Below are 20,333 nucleotides of genomic sequence, written 5' to 3' on the forward strand. Positions count from 1 at the left end.
CTTCTGTGATACTTTTCTGTATCATTCTATTGACCGTCACTGTTCCATCCTATGAATTTATTTTAATCTGCTTAATCTTCTATTGTTTAATGTTTAGTTTGTTTCTAGTTTTACACTGGAAACATGTTTGTAGATAAATGTTCTCACATTTGCTAGACAGATTCCTGGAAGTTCTCCACAATACTATGAAAGTAAAATGGCTAAATAAATAAAATACGAAGCTAATACAAACCCCCAATTCCAACTGTCCTGTAACTCATCAGCTGTGGTATAATGGAAGTGACGAGATTCATATTACTCGATCAGCAGTGTGGCTGGTGGAACGCTCAGAGATGAACAGCTGATCCCTTTATCCTAAGGAAAAGGAAGCTGAGAGCCCAAGAAGTTATTTAGCCAATGACACACAGCCAAGCAGTAACCAGTATGTTACCAAGTAGCCATGGTTACTAGACACTAGAGAGAATATTAGGATAAAATTTAATACACGAGATGACAAAGAAAGCCAATAAGATGGAAATAAATTATCAAAATATTCTTAAAGCAAAGTCATGGTATAATAAGATGTAAACCACTTTACAAATGTATTAATAAGATCGAGGGGGTGGGCTCAATATTTAACATAATTTCAAAGTAATGGGGAACAGAGTATTTTAAGATTTCTGCAACGGAGTAATAGGATATGAAAATATCTGTGCTTTCTAACCGGTGACAAGTCACTGATACTACATATACTGCTATGGTTTGTTGTCCACATTGTGTTGTTGAAAGAAATGCTAAATCTCAGGTGGAAGTTGGGAAAATTTAAAAAGTCATTGGTTTCTATCCATGTTCCCAGCACCCCCTGCATTCTGTCCCTTCTCTGGTTAAGAACCCTTCGAGGAGAGGCCATCAACCGCTGCTGGTGCCCAGGGGGGTTTAGTCACTGGATAGTAGATGACGAGGGTCATTTTGGGTGACGCAGGGAGAGTCAAGGCAAAGTGGTTGGATTCAGGCCACGTGTTGCTCATAGAGACAGTGAAAACTAGTGTCGCCAAAATGTCCATTCTGCGTGTCCTCCACCCCACGGGAAGTCACTGAAACAAAACAGACCAGATGACTGCAATAGGGACGATGGGGCACCCCGTTGCTGAGAAGTGAATTCTATGCTGCCTCTAGGCAGTTTTATAGCCTGCAAATGTACCCTGAGTGGAGCGAGGCAGAAAGCCTTAAACCTCATCAGAACATGGGAGGTGATGAGAAACTGTCCCCTGACCATCTCCTGGGGAGCTAGGAAGGCAAGTGGGGAACGGCCTTAGAATAACCACTCGAATTCGGGAAGGATCACAGGGCACTCTGCCAAGACTCGGAGATGCTGCCGTTGAAGCCGTGCTCACAAGCCCTGTGTGGAGACATGCAGGGTTGCTGGGGTGCCGTGTGGAGCTCTTCCTGTAGATGAAGAGCTCAATGGATTTCTCCTGCCTCTGGTAGCATCTCTTCGGGGGACTAGAGGAGGCAAAAGCAGAGAGGACTTCTGGAGAATTGTCAGATCGCATTTTAAACCCTTTTTCCTACCTACAAAGAGGGAACACGTGCTCAATTTGGAAGGCTGAACACAGAAAGGAACAAAGAATACACCAACCATTATCCACAATCCCGGCAACCAGAGACAATATTTTGATGCCCATCATCATAGCTATGCAATGTCTAGCTTAATTTTTTTCTCCCACACATGTTGTACATAGCAACTTTGAGAGCAGGTTTTTTTCACCTTAAAAAATACATCAAGGACATTTTCCCATGTCAGGGAAAAGGTCATACTGTGAAACTCTTCCTTGGTCCGACAGGTAAACTCGCCAGCAACGAATTCGCTCGATCACATGAGGCCCTTTCCCCAGACGCCTGAGTCCCAGGAGGGAAGGTCTCAGCTTGTCTCTAACAGAAGGTAAGGGGAAAACTCTACCAACAGAGGGAGGGTGCAGGAAAGTTTCCCCACCTCTTCCCCATCTGTTTTTGCTGCTCTAAGTGTGTCTCTATAGGCCTCCTGACCCAGGGAGATGAATCACGTGTACTGCTGCGTTGGCTATAGATACTCAAGCCAATGGCTTTCGGACGTGTTTGAGCAAAGGTTGTTGAGCACACCTCCTTGGTCCTTCTCCCCCGGCTCTGACAGACAGCAGACCTACTGCCATGGCAACAAGAGACGAGTGGTTTAACTGTACGAAGCCCGGGTCCTGCCCCCTGGGTAGGAAGAAGGGGTTGGCAGTAGAGGGAAGGGAGGCTGTGGCATGGGAGAGAGAGGGGGATGTTGGTGGTAGGTCAGAGGTTAGCAGGCATGCCAGGATACAGAGGAGCTCTGGGAAATGACTCTGTCCTAGCACAGACTCAGGACAGAGGTGGCAGCCTCCCATGAGTACACCTCCACCCGAAGACAGCCCAGAGCCAGTTTCCTTGATTGCTGGCATGATCCAGAAGGGACTCCACTTCCTCCGACCCTACGCCCACTTCTGAAGGCAGGTTCCTTCTCATGCCATCCACATGATTACCTTTCCAACCACACAACTCGGGTGGTAAGGCCAAGGATGCAGGCCTCGGCCACCTTCCCTCCCCCAGACAGATCCACTACTATCAGGACAGAGGCCAGGGCGGCACAAGTGAGGCAGTGGCCTCTGCCACCAAGGAGCAATCCTTTGACTGGATTGGAATAGGGACTGAGCTTTCAAGGTGGAAAATGTGAAATAGAGCTTTTGAAAGAGGTGGTGGGGCACCTAAGTGGCTCAGTCAGTTAAGTGTCTGCCTCCAGCTCAGGTCATGATCCCAGGGTCCTGGGATCGAGCCCTGCTTGGGCTCCCTGCTGAGTAGGGAGCCTGCTTCTCCCTCTCTCTCACCCACCACTCCCCTCACCCCACTAGTGCTCTCACTCGCTCTCTTTATCTCTCTCTGTCTCTCTCATGTTCACTTTCTATCTCAAATAAATAAAATCAAGAAAGAAAGAAAGGAAGGAGGGAAGGAGGGAAGAAGTGGTGGGTGCAGGGGGGCGGGTTGTGTCAGTACTTTTAACGTGATGTTATGAGAATATCACATGACTTTTTTAAAAGATTTTATTTATTTATTTGAGAGAGAGAATGATCAGGGAGAGGGACAGAGGGAGAAGGAGAAGCAGACTCCCCACTGAGCAGGGAGCCTACCAGGGGACTTCACCCCAGGACCCTAGGATCATGACTTGAGCCGAAGGCAGGTACTTAACCACCTGAGCCACCCAGGCACTCAACCTCTATGCTCTTCTTCTCAAAATCCTATAACCCCAGTCCAGTCATGTGGAAAAAACCAGGGGACATTCTACAAAATACCTGGTCAGTCCTCCTCAAAACTGTCAAGGCCATCAAAAACAAGAAAAATGTAAAAAACTGTCACAGACAAAAGGCACCTAAGGAGACAGGACAACAAAATGCAAACTGCGAGCCTGGATGGGGTCCTAGGTCAGAACAACATATTAGGGAAAAACTAAGAATCTTCAAGTAAAGCATGGACTTTAATTAATAATCATGTATCAGCATTGTTTCATTAGTTGGAAAATTTGTACCATACCAATGTAAGATTGTATGATAAGGGAAACTGGGTATGAGGGACATGGAAACCCTTTGTACTATCTTGGCAACTTTTCCGTAAACCTAAAACTATGTTTTTGTTGTTGTTTGTAATATGGTTGACACACTACATTGTTAAATTAATGCAGGTATACAACGTAGTAGTTCCACAAGTCTATACCTTATGCTATCATCTGAAACTATTCTTTAAAAAGAAAATCAAAAAGGTCAGCCAGTGAGTCTTCCATCACCTGATCGACATTTTCTCTGGGCTTCTGCTCACCCCTCCCCCCAAAGCTGGCCCTAGGTGCCAGCACTTCCACTTATGTCCCAGTTTTAGGAAACACCTCCTATCTGAGCCCCTAAATCCAAGGTCAACAGCAGGGAAAGTGTGTTCTGTTTGGTTATACTGGTGTTTTAGAAGGCAGTGTAGATCCAGAAATTTAAAAATTGCTAAGCTGGACTTTATTAAAACCTAAAACATTGCCCTGCAAAGACACTGCTAAGAGAAGGAAAAGATGAGCCACAGACTGGGAGAAAATATTTTCAAAACATGTATCTGATAAAGGATTTGTATCCAGAATACACAAAAACTTAAAATTCGACAAATAACGCAAACAACCCAATCTAAAAATGGACAAAGTATCTGAATAGCTACCTCACCCAAGAAGATTTACAGATCTATGTGTATGATAAAATGCTCAAAATCATATGGCATTAAGAAATTGCAAATTAATGTTTGCAAATGACATATCAGATAAAGGACTAGTATCCAAAATCTATAAAGAGCTTATCAAACTCAACACCCAAAGAAAAAAATAATCCAATCAAGAAATGGGCAGAGTGGTGCAGCCACTCTGGAAAGCAGCATGGAGGTTCCTCAAAAAGTTGAAAACAGAGCTACCCTATGACCCAGCAATTGCACTACTGGGTATTTACCCCAAAGATACAAACGTAGTGATCCGAAGGGGCATGTGCACCCGAATGTTTATAGCAGCAATGTCCACAATAGCCAAACTATGGAAATAACCTAGATGTCCATCAACAGAGGAATGGATAAAGAAGATGTGGCTGGGACGCCTGGGTGGCTCAGTTGGTTGGACGACTGCCTTTGGCTCAGGTCATGATCCCGGAGTCCCGGGATCGAGTCCCGCATCGGGCTCCCAGCTCCACGGGGAGTCCGCTTCTCCCTCTGACCTTCTCCTCGCTCATGCTCTCTCTCACTGCCTCTCTCTCAGATAAATAAATAAAATCTTTTAAAAAAAAAAAAAAGAAGATGTGGCATATATACACAATGGAATACTATGCAGCCATCAAAAGAAATGAAATCTTGCCATTTGCGATGACATGGATGGAACTAGAGGGTATTATGCTTAGCAAAATAAGTCAATTGGAGAAAGACAACTATCATATGATCTCCCTGATATGAGGAAGTGGAGATGCAACGTGGGGAGTTTTGGGGGGTAGGAAAAGAATAAATGAAACAAGATGGGATCGGGAGGGAGACAAACCATAAGAGACGCTTAATCTCACAAAACAAACTGAGGGTGACTGAGGGGAGGGGCATGGGGGGGTGGGGTTATGAACATTGGGGAGGGTATGTGCTATGGTGAGTGCTGTGAAGTGTGTAAACCCGGCGATTCACAGACCTGTACCCCTGGGGCTAATAATACATTATATGTTTACAAAAAAAAGAAAGAAAGAAAGAAAGACAGGAAGAAAGAAAGAAAGAAAGAAAGAAAGGAAGGAAGGAAGGAAGGAAGGAAGGAAGGAAGGAAGAAATTGCAAATTAAAGCAACAATGAGATTCCTCTGCAAACCTGTTGGAATGGCTAAAATCCCAAAACACTGACATCCACAAATGCTGGAGAGGATGTGGAGCTACAGAAACACTCTGTCTTTGCTGGTGGGAATGCAAAATGGTGTGGTCCTTGGGAAAACAGTTTGGTGGTTTCTTATTAAATTAAACATATTCTTACCATACAATTCAGCAGACATGCTCCTTGGTATTTACCCAAATGAGCTGAAAACTTATATCCATCCAAAAAGTTGTGTGTACAGCAACTTTATTCATAATTGCCCTAAACTAGAAGCAACCAAGATGCCCTTCAAATGATGAATGGATAAATGAACAGTGTTACATCCAGAAGATGGACTACTATGTAGTGTTAAAAAGAAATGAGCTATTGAGCCATGAAGAGACATAGAGGAAGTTTAAATTTGTATTACTAAGTGAGAGAAGCCAATGTGAAAAGGCTACATACATACTGTGTGGTTCCAACATGATATTCTGGAAAGGGCACAACTATGGAGGCAATAGAAAGACTAGTGATTGCCAGTGTGAGAAGGAAGGGGTGGAAAGGAGGAATGGGGGAACACTGGGAATTTTTAAGGCAGTGAAATTATTCCGTATGATACGTAATGGTGGACATATGATAACACACATTTGTTAAAATCCATAGAACTGTACAACTGAAAGAGTGAACCCCCAGATAAACTGTGGACTTGAGTTAATAACAATGTATCTATATTGGTTCATCAGTTGTAGCGAATGTACAAAGTTAATGCAAGATATGAATAATAGGGGAAACCACAAGGCTCAAGAGGGGAGTTATATGGGAACTCTCTGTACCATCTGCTCAATTCTCTTACAGAGATCTAAATTCTCTTATAGAAAATTTAAAACTTCTCAAAAAAATTAGTCTATCAATTTAAATTCTTTAAAACGCCAGTGTAAGTAGGCTTGCTCTACGGCAATACAGGCAGCTTAGCACTAATGTCCTACACTGGTTCTGTCTCTGCATTCCCTCAGGTACCTTCCAACCTCTGGGACACTTGAGTTTGTAACCTCTGTATAGCTGTCTCCTTCCCTGAAATTCCTGGACTGCACAGAACGTGTCTGAAAAACACTGACCCAGCCTTTCCTTGGTCATTGCTCTGGCTCAGTCCCGAGCCTGTTGTGGGTCTCACACATTAATAAGGTCTCTTCCCAATGATGAGGCTCAGAACCCCTGGCTATTTCCCCAGCCGCTTTTCCAGATCTCTTGCATGTTTCCTTACTGATAGAAATATCCTGTCCAACAAATAGGAAGCTCCACCTCTAAGTTTTCTTTTGTTTCAAAGACAATGCATTATGAGCACATGTATGTGTGTGTGTGTGTAAAGGACCAGTACACACACTCCAGGACTATAAGGTGGAAATAGACTATGCCTGCCAAGTAAATTTCAGAACCCTGAATTTCAGAGGTGTGTATCTGATTACCCATGGGAGCTTTTCTCAAAATCTTGCTCCCAGAGCACTACCCCAAGCTCCTTCACTGACTGCTGGCAGGAAGGTCTTTGGAGAGATGGCCCAGATAGGCCTTGGAGTGCTGTTCAACCCCAGTGGCAGCCAGTGCTCTGGCTGTTTTCTAATCCTCTGAGATAACCAAGTATTCTGAATGGTGTTTGCTAAGACACCTCAAATGCAGGTGGTTGGCACCCCTAAACTCCCTCCACGCAGCAGTTTGGATACCCAAAATTGTAGTCAGAAAGTTTGCAATAGTTCAGAGGAAAAGGTCCCTGCTAGAGCCTGAAAAGGCAGAGGTATAGGGGCTCTGCCTCTGACAAAGAAATCACCTGTCACGTGCTTTATAATGCTGGCAGAAAAGAACTCACAGGACTCTTAGCAGGAGTGAGACAGGAAGGACACGATGTCCCACGTCATCATGGCTTCTTAGACCTTCTCTGCCAACACCCAGCAGTGGAGGATGAGTTGTCAGTGTCCTTAAATTCCCCCGAGGAGACAGCTTTAACTCTCTTCTCTTATTTCTTTTCACTTCTCTTTTCTTCTCCTGGGCCTTGTAGGCCAAGCACCGAGCAAATGTGCAACATATAATCATTGACCCCATTTTACAGATGAGAACACTCGGGCTCTGAGAGGTCAACTGACTTGCTCAGGGTCTCCCAGCTAATCAGTGGTAAGGCAGGGTTGGAACCCAGGCCTGTCAGTCTCCAGCTACTCTGCTCACTCCTCACCTCAATGACTGTCCTTGAGAGGCACATGTATTTTCTGTTGCTTAGTAAGAGGTGGCATTTTCCAGCCCATATTCTGTGCTATTTCGTATAACCATGCTTTCTTTGTATTCTGCCAAATGCCAGGTCCTCCTGCTTGGGCCTTCTGCTCTTTCCATGTGTCCACAGCCTAATTTTCTCAAGGGGCCAGGATTCTCAAAAAGTAAATCTACCCTTGCCTACAGAGCCAACCTCTGACTGGAAAACCAGCCCTCGTGCTACTGGCCCCCACCATTTCTGCTGAAAAGCCCTGATTTCCACCCCTCTCATTTAACTAACTGAGGCCCAGAAAGGAAAAGGGACGTTTCTCTCGCTGTCATTGATCATGTGAAGAGCTACAGCTTAGTCCTGAACTTCAGGCTCCAGGCTGAGCGGTGGTGCTGCCTTTCTTCCTACTTCCCTCCCCCTGCCCCCTCCCTGCCTCTTCTCCTCTCTTGGCTTCACTCCTGCACTCTATTCTTCCCCATTTCTCTCTCCCACTTTCTTGCTCTGCTCATCTTTATCCCCAACTTCCATTCCCCTTCTCCCTCTTTTTTTCCTTTCCCTTCTCCCTAGACTTTTTGGCCCTCTTCCATGTTCTCCATTAGCCAAGGCTGCCTCCCCATATTGCTTTTCCATTTGTCCCCTCTGCCACCAGCCTTTACCTGCCAGCAGCTGTGAAGGAGTGCCCACCATGGAAAAGGCTAAGAACCAGCCACTGCGCAGGGCCTTCTAGAATCTTCTTGGGGAACCAAGAATCATGCTCCCCTCCTAGCACCGACCTGTCTGAGAAGTAGTGTCTTGGCATTCCTGAACATTCCTTAGATATTTCAGGTGAAAGAGAGCCTTAGCCCTGAAACTCTGCACAGTGGATTTCAGAGGTGTGCATCACATCACTGTGGGTTACCTGCAACGAGTTCCCTCGGTTTAGACTTCCACAAAGGATGTCTGAAACAAATCGTCATTTTAGTTCTTTCAAGCAGCATGCTCTTGTGCAAGACAGTCCCACCTACCCCCTTGCGGATTTCCTCGTCTCATCTTTGAGATGCATCAAGGTCCCTCTGCAGGAACACCACAAGCAGACAACTGTACCAGGGAATGGAAGAGCTGCAGGGGCAAGAGAGCCAGAGTCTGCTGGCTGTCCTCCCCCCACCTCCAGAGCGCCTGCTCCAGATGGACTCGCTGCAGGCCTGGGGCTTGTCCTCTGCTCCTCAGGTTCTGGAATAAACTTCCTCAGGGATGCCCAGGGCCTGCGGACCAATCACAGTATATTCCCAGGACTCTGACTGGCAACCCAGGAGACCTATTATTAATACTACCTATTAATCCTTATTAAGAAAAAGGTAGTTAATTCTGATGGCTGGTGAGTTCTTTCTCCAGAAGGCATGTCAACATGAGAAATGAATGTAGTATGCAAGGCTGGTTGGTCAAGAAAGAGGAAAAAAATTAATCTGTGGTGGGATCCTGAGGGTCAGAGACTGAGCTGTGGCATCCAGGGGCACTCGAGTAGCTTCAAGACTGGAGGAGTCAACTCCGTTAGGACCCCCAAGCCTTCATGATGTGCTGTCCTACTGCACAGTCGTGGCAATATGCTGGGCAAGTGGGCTTCGGCAGAGGGTGTTGAACACCCCCATCTTTCCACGGTGTGATCATGATACCTTGCTGCCCTGTCCATATCCATCTCTGCCCCTCTGCCATCCACTGCCAACCCTTAATAGTTTGTACCCATGGATCTCCCTGGATTCTTAGACAAGGAGCCTCTGGGGACCCACTGGGAATCCAATGAGTTAATGAGCCATTTGAGTGCCTACGATCTGATTTTGCAAGACTTGCTACAGTTTCCACACTGACTTTGGCCTGTCATAATCCAAGCTCCTACAGAATAGAAAGTTCTTTCTCCTTCCCTCCTGGAGGCCTGCACCAGAAACCATTCAGGAATCCTGATCATTGGCCACTGTTCTCCAAGGAAAAGCGTGCAGAGCCTGCCACCTTGTGGCTGCCTCTGATTCTACAGCACCCCAACCAGAAGCATAGATGCCCCTCTCCCCCGACCACCCAGTGGAGTCTCTGGGATGCAGGGAAATAGGCGTGAGGGTGGCTCGAACTCCCAGGCCCTGGTATCTCTTTCCCACAGTCTCGAACCTGTGGAGGCAGGCCCAGGGAAAGAGACCCAGCAGCTGGCTGAGATGGGAGAGAGCAGAAGGCTAGAGCGAGGGAAAGTGTTGTATTCATGGGTGAAGGAGCAGGTTGTCCGGCCTGTGAAGCACCTCAAACTGATGGTTGAGGCTAGGCAAAGCCGGCTCCCCTGTCCAACCCCAACCCACCTCACAGCCTGAGTGGCCCTATCTGTAAAGGAAGCTTCTGACCAGGTGACCTTTTAGGTCTCTTCCAGCTCTGATATGGTGCCTAGACAGGACCATCCCAAAGCAAAGGAGAGAATCCCAGCCTGTCACAGGCATCCTGGGACAGCATTGGCCTCTTCACCTCCCAAGGGGCAGTGTTGGGTTCTGCTGTTTGCAAGCAGGAATCCAAGGCAAGGCGCACCCATCAGGCAGCCTGAATGAATCAGATGCCTGCGCCATTGGGTCTGATTCATCACTCAAGGGCAGGGCCTGGTCAGTTGGGGTGGCCAGGGGTGAGCTATGCATCTCCAGCCGAGTCCGGTTGGTAAAGTGTCATGGCTGAGAGCACAGATCCTGACCCCTCACAGAATCATGGATCGGATTCAGATTCTGCCCTTAGCCAGCTGGTAATGTTTAGAATTTCTTTAACCTCCCTAAGCCTCCATTCTCTCACTTGTGTAATGGGGAAAATGAGGCTCTTGGCAGGAGAAAATGGCATGATGTGTGCAGAGCACTTTCCAAGACTTGGTGAGTAGACAGTGCCTATAAAGGCCATCTGTTCTGTGAGTGTGCGCTGTTCTTCCAAGTTCAGGGAAGAATGACCCCAAAGGCAATTGAGACATCATCCCGGCTGCCTCCATTTCAAAAGTGGGGGCCATTGCCTTGCTTTCAACAGAGCAGATAGCCTCTACCCAAAGTTGTTGGGCAGCGCCTCCCTGCAGAACCATGAAGGCATGACCCCAGCCCTGCAGAGCCCAGCAGGGCCTTTGCTCAGTGAGTCTAGAAGACGGAACCATCATGCCGGTGAGTTCAGAGGGCAGAACACTGGACCAGAGAGGATAATTTTCAAGCCTTAAGAGCTCATGGAGTTTGCATTGTTAGGTTTCGCATCTGCTTGGGACCTCACAGCTCTTCCTTCTGTCTTCTTGCTCCCTTGTGGAATGGGGATGTCTAACTTATGCCTGTCCAACACTGTGTTTTGGAAGCACATCACATGTCTGTTTTCCCAAGCTTGCAGCTGGTGAGTTCCACCTCAGGATGATTTGACTTCCAGTCTCACCCATATCAGATTTAGATGGGACTTTGGACTTTAGAGTTGATGCTGGGACAAGTTAAGACTTTGGGGGCTGGTGAGATGGAAGGAATGTATTTTGCACATGAGAAGGACATGAATTTGCCAAGAGTTGGGGGAGAGGGCAGGTTAGGATGTGATGGACTTAATGTGTCCTCTAAAAATTGATTTGTTGAAACCTAATCCCACATATAATGATATTTGGAGGTAGGTCTTTAAGTCACAAGGATGGGGCCCTCATGAAGGAGATTAGCACCTTCATAAGAGGCAGAGAGCTAGCTCACTCTCTTTCCAGCCTGTGAGAACACAGGAAGAGTTTGGCGATCTGCTGGAAGAGGACCGGCATGAGAACATGATCATGCAGTACCCTGACCTCAGACTCCCAGCCTCTGGCACTTTGAGAAGCGAATTCCAGTTGTGTGAGACACAGGTCTAGGATGTTCTGTGACAGCAGCCTGAGCTGACTATGACACTGCCCATGACACGGGATTCCTGGCTCCTCTCGTAGTCAGCTCAGGCGGCCATAACAAAATACCATAGACAAGCTGTCTTAAACAATAGGAATGTATTTATTTCTCAGAGTTCTAGAAGCGGGAATTCCCAGATCAAGGTCCAACAAAATCAATTGTTGACAAGGACCCTCTTCCTGGCTTACAGACAGCACATTCTCGCTATGTCCTCACATGGTAATGAACTCTGATCTCACTTCCTCTTCTTGTAAGAGCACCAGTCCCCTCAAAGGCACCCACCCCCATGACCTCATCAAGCCCAATTACCTCCCAAAGTCTTCCCCTCCAAATATATCACACCGGGGTTTAAGGCTGCAACAGATGAATTTGGGGAGACACACGCACTCAACCCGTACATCTCCTAAAATAAACCTAAATTTCTTGTCTGTAAACCTCCTCCCATTCCTTTTCCTTTTGTCATTTTTTCTTTTGCAGTGATGTGAACACCAGGAAAATCTTGCCCTCGCCTCACCCCATCCCACAGAGCTGGGGGCACAACAGCACCAGTGCCTCCCTGGAAAGCAGGTCTGTCTTCTCCTCCTCTGATGCTTGTGACAGTCCCTGCTATGCGTGGAATGAGTCAAAATTGCCAGTTCTCTTCTCCCACATCCCGAGGAGCCCCTTGTCTGGTAGCCACACAGACAGAGCTCAGGGCTGGCCTACCCCGGTACCCTAGGAATACTATGGAGTCTCTCACAGATGCTGAGTGCCAAAGCTGGGGTGTTTTCTCCCAGGGGTCTTTGCGACTCTGTGCAGGCAGACTTGCTTCAAGTCTCCTTGTAAAGAGATGTACCCAGGGCCATTAAAGGAAGGAATTGCTGGCTCCCAGGTCTTTCCAGTCCCACCACAGGGTCCCTAGGCAGGGAAGTACAGAGAGTTGACAAGACTAGCCTCAGGCCCTGTGCACTGTTCACTGCAGACTGAACAAAGCTGACAAGACCTCTCCCCAGCAGTGCTCTTTGTGCCCTCTAACTAGAAGGCTTGAGCACCCTTCTTCACCTACGCACCCCCCAAACTGTCCGAGGGTGAGGTCCAGCCATACTCCTCCTGGAGTCCAGACAGAAGCAATACCTCCGTGGGCCCTGTGGGACCACTTCTGGATTGCAGCTGGATGCCAACATAATTACTTGTAATCGTGAACAGCCCTTTATTATGTCCTGTCCTCACTGCCTTCTAAGAGAGTGGATACTGTCACTTGCTGTGTGGAGTGACAGGATGTGGGTTATGCTTGGCAAGCCAGGAGGGAACTGCTTTGAATTTTCTGTAGGGGCAATTTGTTGGATGGAAAAATAAGAGGGAGAAAAGCACAAACATTCTTCCTTTTTTAAGGGGATTTCTTGGAAATTCCACACTTCTTATAAATCTCATTGGTTGGAACCTGGTCACCTGACCACACATAGCTGCAAAGGAGGCTGGGAAATATAGTTTTTTTTTTCAGCCATGGTAACATACTCAGCTAAATACGTTTTTACGAAGAGAGGAGAGAATAGTTATCTGTCCCAGGAGCAACTAACGAAGCCATGGTAGAGTAAGGGTACACATAGGGGAGACGTCCTAAAAGATGTGCTATCTAAGTTGGGTGCTGAAGGAGACAGTCAAGTCCCAGGTGGAACAGACTTGGTGGAGGCAGGGGTTGGGAGGGATGGGGAAGGTGCTCAGACAAAGCACATTCAGCCATGCAAAGGTCTTGAAGTAGAGCAGTCCAGGGAAAGGAAACAGCTAAAGCAAAGGTCCTGAGGCCAGAAGGAACTCATGTTACTAAGTAACAGAATAACAGAAAGAAGGGCAGGGTGGCCAGAATATAGTATGCAAGGGACCAAATCACACAAGAAGAGAGTTTGAGTTTCATTCCAAGAGTGATGTGAGAAGCCACTAATGGGTTTAAGGGTTAGGGTTAGGGGAGCACATGACACGTTTGCACATGAAGGGATTGCTGCGGCTTCTGCCCAGATACAGTGGAGGGATGAGGAGGCAGATTGCCATCCCATGACCTCCTGGGTGAGATCGGGTCACTGATCTATGCAAAGCACTTTGGAAAGGTAAGCATGGGGTCCAAATGTAAGTCGCAGTGATGTGTGACTTGTGGTTGTCCTCAGCATCTCTGAGAGGCCAGCGTCATCCATCCCTCTCACCGGGGACAGCCAGACGGACTCCGACATCCTGGCATTCATCAAGGCCAGACAGAGCATTCTCCAGAAGAAATGTAAGTGCACCTTCCTCCACAGATCTGCTCACCAGCCCTTGGGAACGGAGGGGGAAGGCCAGAGCAAGAAGTGGGCTGAGAAGGAAGTAGGAATCTTCCTGCCTATTCCTGAAACCACAGGACTGACCCTGTGGTCACCTCACATGTGCCTGGCCTCTGCTTCCTCCAGGAAAAAGCTCCAGGAGGCGACATCACAAACACCAGGACAGGCCCAAGGGGGTGGCGGGCCCAGGCGCTCCCATTCTTCCTGGCAAAGCTTCCCGCCCTCTTCCAGATCTTCAGCTCCTTGTGTTCTCTGTTCCCAAAGCCATTCACCTCTGTTTAGCCTTCTCCATACAAGAGGCTGAGTGATGGTTTGATAAGTTGAATCCCCACCTAGAAATATCACTCTCCTATCGGAGCCTGGTTCTTACCAGTGAGTTGTAGACGTAATCACCATCTGAAGGCTCAGGCCTGAGGACACCTTTAACAGTTAAGGAAGAAATACCGGTGGCGGGGGGGTGGGAGGTTGGGGGAACCAGGTGGTGGGTATTGGAGAGGGCACGGATTGCATGGAACACTGGGTGTGGTGCAAAAACAATGAATACTGTTATGCTGAAAATAAATTTAAAAAAAGAAAAAAAGAAAAAAAAGAAAAGAAATACCGGTGGCGTGTCAGACAACAGGAATAGAAAGAAAAGGTCCTTCCTGGCCTTTGTCACCTCCTCCCCCACCCCTCCATCTTCCTCTTGGCAGCTGCCCCCCAACTGTGGATAGGCCTTCTCTTCTCCTGCCTCCCCTCTCCCTAGAGACTCTCAGGGATAAGACCCAAGACCCCTTACCCGAGCCCCACTTTTAACCTCGTCCCAGTAGTAAGCCAAAAGCTACCAGATGGGCCAAGCATTGCTTTCCTATGTCAACACTCTGATGGATGAAATGGCAGACTTGGATCATATCAGGACTGACACCTGCCCCGAGAGGCCCACAGTCAGTTTCACGGCCAACTCTCTGCAGTTTAGACCCTAGGAGGTCTGCACATGGACAGAGCATCCCAAACAAAGGATGGCCATGCCACGTCATCCTTCCAGCAGCAAGCAGGCACCCTCACTGAAATGCCAGCCTGCCCACTGTTCTCTCTCTAACACTGGGATCAGCTCTTCTGTGGCGGGGTCCCTCTGAGACCTGAGATAGGCTGTGTCTGCCACCAACCCCCTTACACCATAGCTTGCCTTCTCTCTTCCATTTCCTTGTTGAAAAAAGAAAGGACACCAACAATACGTAAGATCATTTGAGGTGCTGAGCGAGAGGGCAGGAGACAGCTCACAGGCTTGTGGGCAAGGGTAAGGGGCTTGGCTTCTATTCCAGGTGTCCTGAGAGCTCCCAGAAGAATTTAAGCTGTGGTGTGGTATGGTCTGACTGGGGCTTTGGCAAGCTCACTCCAGCCACTGTGTACAGCAGAGACCGTAGAGGCCCAGGAATAGCAGTTTCCAGATTCTGGGGAGGTCCAGGCAAGGGGTGAGGGCAGCTTGACCCCAGCAGCAGGTCGGCCGTGAGTGTGAAGGAGAGGAGAGCCAGGAGGGCCGGTGGGCACCTGCTCTGAGCAGCTAACAGGACAGGAATGTCAACTGGCAGAAAGGCGGGCAAGGGTGGACGCCAGAGGGAAGTTGCTGGGGGCATTCAGAGTTCCAGTAGGCCCATTCGAAGTTTCAGAAGCCCTGTGAGACCCCACAGGAGGTAAGTAGGCCTCTGAACACGAGTCTGGGTGGAGTGTAGCGCCACATCCTGAATGAAATCCCTGTAGAAGAGAGAAATAGGGTTATTCTAATGTCTAGCTCAGACCACTGGGCAATCTGAGGTTTGGAGGTGAGTGGGAAGATCCAGCCATAGCTACAGAGAACATTCGGCCAGGGTGGGAGAAGGGCCAGCGGTGGAGTGAGCGTGGCCTCAGGCAGGCCTGCAGGAGAACGTGGTCCAGGGGAGAAGGGCCAGTAGAGCCCAGGGTTGCTGGAGGTTGAGGGACGCTGGTGGCCAAGGACACCTGCCCTGTAGGCAGGGGACCAGGAGGAGGAAAGGCCCATGGTTGTGGTTGAGAAAAGAAAGGAGCAGGAGTGGAGATGGGGAATGGGGCAAGCTGTCCCTGGGGCTGAGCTGGGAGGAGGAGCAGCCCGGAGCTGGGGCCAAGGAGAAGCAGGTTGTGCAGCCGTGTTCTCGTGCTGAGAGGAATGGGCCAGCAGGAGAAAGGAGGCGGGTGAAGTGGGAACATGGACCAGACCTACAGGGGAAACTCTTCTGGGAAGTAGAGGGTGTGGCAGCCAGGACTTAAGTGGAGCTGCGGTTGGCATTTGGAGCTGGGACGCTCCCCTCGCCTGGAGCAAATGCGTAGACATCAACCATCATTCATCCCCTCGGGAAGCCAACACGTAGCAATATTGTTAAGTTATGTTTACTGAGCTTTTGCCTGGATAATAAAGACGCCCTTTCCAGCCCTCTCCGAGAAGGAAAGGCATTAACCCAAGGCCTATGTGAGGATGCCATCCTGCTACGTACACAGTGCCCAGATGGTACAGAAAGCTGGGCTGAAAGGCGGAGCCCTCTTCATGTATCGAGCCAAGAGTCCAAACCCTCTTTTGGCAGATGGGGAAACTGAGGCACACAGCGGTTGCATGGCAGAGCCAGGACAACCCCGCTTTTTAAGCACTCTCTACCGGGCTGCACTGTCTTGAAAAGCCGCTCTGCGGCCGGCCTGGTGTCGGTCTCTCGGCCCCCACCCTCCCCGCACTGGGGAGCTTTGTTCTCCAAACAAATAACGGCCTGGAAGTAATTCATCAAAACAGAAGTTCAAGGGTTCAATTTTTATTCTTAAGGGAAAAAAAAAGTTTAGCGACCATGAGGCTGCAAAGGAAGTTGAAGAAGGGTGACGGGGGATTCCCGTTCCTCCAGGTCAGGGCCAAAGGGCCATCAGGAGCGGTCCAGCAGGTGCGGCCTCACCACCCAGCAGCAGATGGCCAGGACCCAGCAGGCAGCACTCTCCACGCAGCCCCCTTATCAGGCCTCCCCGTCAGGCAAACATGCAGGCCGGCCGCAGGCACCTTCCCCAGCCAAAGCAAACACTTCCCTCTCCCCTGCCCTGGGCTCCCTCTGCTCTTAATTTAGCGGCACTGTCTGTCTGGGCTTCTTCAGCAGTGCTCATTATGGGGAATTTGTGACTATCAGCCTGGGAGCAGGAGCCCAGAAAAGGTGATTTAACGTATGCCTCGCCCGCCGGCTCTCGCACTCCACCAAGGGCCAGGATGAATCTAGTTGATTTAGGATTCATGGAAAAGCTGTGAAACGTTTAAATCCCTGCCAGGGGCACATGTGGACAGGTATATATCCCCCCTATGGGGCGTTTGTCATCCATGGTGTCAAATCTGCTGTTTCTAACTGCCGAGCATGGCTTTAAAATCTGAGAAAATGAGATGAACCCCTTTCTAGAGTGCTTTAAAAAAAAAAAAAATCTTCCTTAATCCCTGCAAAGTTTGGAACTTTTTGCATATGGACAGGAACCTTGGTGTGACCCCCATGACCACTGTGCCCTTTTCTCTGGCTGGTGCCAGGAAGAGGCTCTGCCAAAGGCCTCAGAGCCTCCTGCCCCCTTTCCCGACTCCTCCATCCCCAGCCAGAGAAACCCTCCAGCTCTGCTCTGTGCTGGATCCGTCCCAGTGAAATGGAGAGAACCTAGAACTGGGTGAGGGAGGAGGCCCAAAGGCAGGGCTCCTTGAAGCCCTCAGCCCTGTGTGACCTTGGGCACGTCACCTCCCCCGGCCCCCTGGCACATCTATCGAGTTCAGATTCTGCCTCCATCTGGGTGGCCAGCCCCTCCTGAGATAACATCCATAAAAGTCCCCTCTAAGCAGCCAAGCACCAGGGAGCTGTTAGTGGGGAAAATGGCCTTGGTGGTGAGAACTGGCCCCACACGGTAAGGGGTGATTTCCTGTCCGTGGTTTCTCTGCGGCAATACCCTCCAGTCTGGGATCCTACAGTCAAGAAACCCCAGCACAGACTGACAGCTCTATCACTTCCCAGGGCTCATCAAATCAAGAAAGGGCACCTTTTATCTGGAGTTCTGTGTCTGAGGGGCCCTCCGAGCCCTGCTCTGTGGCGCTCCACCCCAGCCCCGTCCCTGCCCCAGTCACCACAGCAGGCCAGTGTCTGGGGTGGGAGCTGGCTCAGACCCTAGGCCCCTTTCCATTGGCAGTGCTGATGCATCCTGGCCCAGGCTGCCGAGGAAAGGCCAGACCCACGTGCCTGCTGAGCCCCAGTACCTGCCCTCACCTCCTTGGACTAGAGAGCCAAAGACAGTGGGCTTCAGCCCTGGCTCCTCATGGGTACTACCTGTCCCCTCTACCCCTGCCCCATGCCCTGGGCATGGGTTTCCAATGTACAGCAGAGCTGGGAACCATGGGTCCAGAGTGCCTGGAACATATCCCTTCAGATGCCCTGGGGTGCCTGGTCTTCCTTCCTGCCCTAAGATTCAGTCAGAACAGCTAGGAATGTCTGAAAGCTAAGGACCAGCTCTATTTCATTAAACAGCCTGGGGTCTTGCACTCAGAATTAGATCTGAAAGACCAAGAGTTCATTGCCTTGACTTGTTTTCAACCTCTTCTTCCCCATCACCTGCCACATTCAGTGTGTCACTGAGAATGACCTGGTCGTCCTCTGCAATGTCAGACAGACCGTGCCCGCCCTATACTCCCTGCCCCCGGCCTCTCCCAGGCCAGGTCCCTGTGGGCACACTCAGATGGCCACAGCCTTCAAGCTCTCTGCCCCCTGCAACTGTTTGAAACACTCTCTTCCCAAGCCCTCTGGCCTATTAAGATAGCCAAACTTTAAACAAATTAACTACTTGTCTCTCACACCATTTCTTCTCACATGTTAATATGCCGGGAAATCTAGGGGTTTTGTTAAAAGGTAGGTCCTGGTCCCGGAAGTCTGGGCTGGGGGCCGAGATTCCGCACTTCTTAACAAACTTCCTGGGGATGCCAGTGCTGCTGATGGACACTTTGAGAAGCAAGGAGCCATGCTAGCTAGCTTGCTTCTTCTGGGGACCTCACCTGCTCTGTCAATCTGGATACTCAGAAGGAGGCCCAGAGAATGAACATGATTTGCCCAGCCACACCACGGGTCGGGGACTGTCCTGGCTACGATTCAGGGGCCCTGGCTCTTAGCCCAGAGAACCCTTCTCCGTGTCCAGCTGTGTGGTCAGAAAGAGCCACCCTGAATAAAATGAGCGTCAGGAGTCAAAAGCAAAAAGAGACTCTTTTGGAGAATCGAGCAGGGGTGTCTGTGAAAACTGTGGGCTTGGACAATGAGTACTGGTCCTGACTCAGGGAGATTAAGCTTTTGCAGAGGACAAAGGAGGTGTCATCCTGCAGAGCTGGGGGGATAAAGACAGCCCCTGGGAGTCAGGGCACTGGGAGGCACACCACCCCAGAGCCAAGGGAAGTGACCTACAGCCTCCTCCCCATGCTCCTTGCCCTTCCATCTGCAGGGAAACTGGTGCCCCGATACACAACCTAACCGAGAACATCCCATCTCCTTTTAGGTTTCCAATAGGTGTCCAGCTGCAGGAACGGAGTACGGATGAAGGAAGGCACCTTTTCTCACTCACCCTGCTTCAGATGTGATCTGCGGGCTGCTGAGAGCTTCTAGATTTTGGCTCCAATAGAAGGGGCTGTGTTTCCTTAAGGATGTTGTCCTGGAGGCCCCCAGTGAGCCTGGGGCTAGGGCTTAGGGTGCTGTCCTTGCTGTGGGTGCTGGAGATAGTGCCAAGATGCTAGGGGCGGGACAGGGGCTTCTACTCACTCTCGTAGTGATGCTTCCCATGGTCGATTATAAACCTGGGACATTATGAAATAGTACCATCAGAATGTAGTGGCAGGGGAAGCTCATGCTGGTAGAATAGGGGAGAAAGCTACTTACCAGCCAGCTGTACGAGCCCAGGAATGGCTAGGGCAAGCCAGGCAGCAGAATACAACACAGCAGAATACAAAGCATCTTGATGACCAGTCCTGATCTCCCAAACCAAACTTCTACCATCACCCTCATGGCCTGGGTGACCATAGGCAGTGCCTGAATCAGCCGTATCTGCAGAGAGCCACCCAGTAGGGTCCAAGGACATCACTGCACCCCAAGAGCAGGAGACAGCTCCCGAGAGCTCTGCAGAGAGCTTGAGAAGGGACAGTATGGGTACCTAGGACCTCACACCCTCACCCAACCACTTGGGGCTCTGTAGGATTTGGGCTGAAACCTCCCACTCATACCAGAGAAACAGAGCTACTGGGGGCTTGCCTCCATGAGCCTTTCCAGCACTCCAGAGCCTGGCTGCAGGATACAAGAGGTCCTTGGAGAACCGCCACCTGGCCTGCGTCTGGACAGCGGCAGCAAGGTCCCAAGTCAGCTGTAGTTGGGGAGGGGTCCTCGGGAGAGGAATGGCACCTGCGATGAAGCAAAGTGAATAAAAGTGTCTGTCTACCACCCCCCACTGTCTCTGTCCTGTGAATACAAGACCTGCCACCCCAGAGAGAGGGCAGAGAGAAAATACATATAAGTGGCTTATTTTCTCCCCTTGCCCAGACTGGGTAAAAGGATCATG

The 20,333-nt window shown here is 49.5% G+C and overlaps 1 protein-coding gene across 5 annotated transcripts in view; it reads left to right on the forward strand.

Annotated features, from left to right (window-relative positions):
* The window catches only part of KIF6 (kinesin family member 6), a 434,768-nt gene extending 414,863 nt beyond the window's left edge, over positions 1-19,905 (forward strand). For all 5 annotated transcript variants that reach the window (XM_032862288.1, XM_032862289.1, XM_032862290.1 and 2 more), the window contains 4 exons: positions 1,824-1,921; positions 11,953-12,042; positions 13,614-13,720; positions 19,284-19,905. In XM_032862288.1, the coding sequence (XP_032718179.1) occupies positions 1,824-1,921; positions 11,953-12,042; positions 13,614-13,720; positions 19,284-19,294 (306 nt within the window). In that variant the 3' untranslated portion in view covers positions 19,295-19,905. The remainder of the gene's footprint in view (positions 1-1,823; positions 1,922-11,952; positions 12,043-13,613; positions 13,721-19,283) is intronic.
* The last annotated feature ends 428 nt before the right edge of the window (positions 19,906-20,333 follow it).

Source organism: Lontra canadensis, unplaced genomic scaffold (assembly GCF_010015895.1).
Source record: "Lontra canadensis isolate GAN:19392208 unplaced genomic scaffold, GSC_riverotter_1.0 scaffold23, whole genome shotgun sequence".
Lineage (NCBI taxonomy): Eukaryota > Metazoa > Chordata > Mammalia > Carnivora > Mustelidae > Lontra > Lontra canadensis.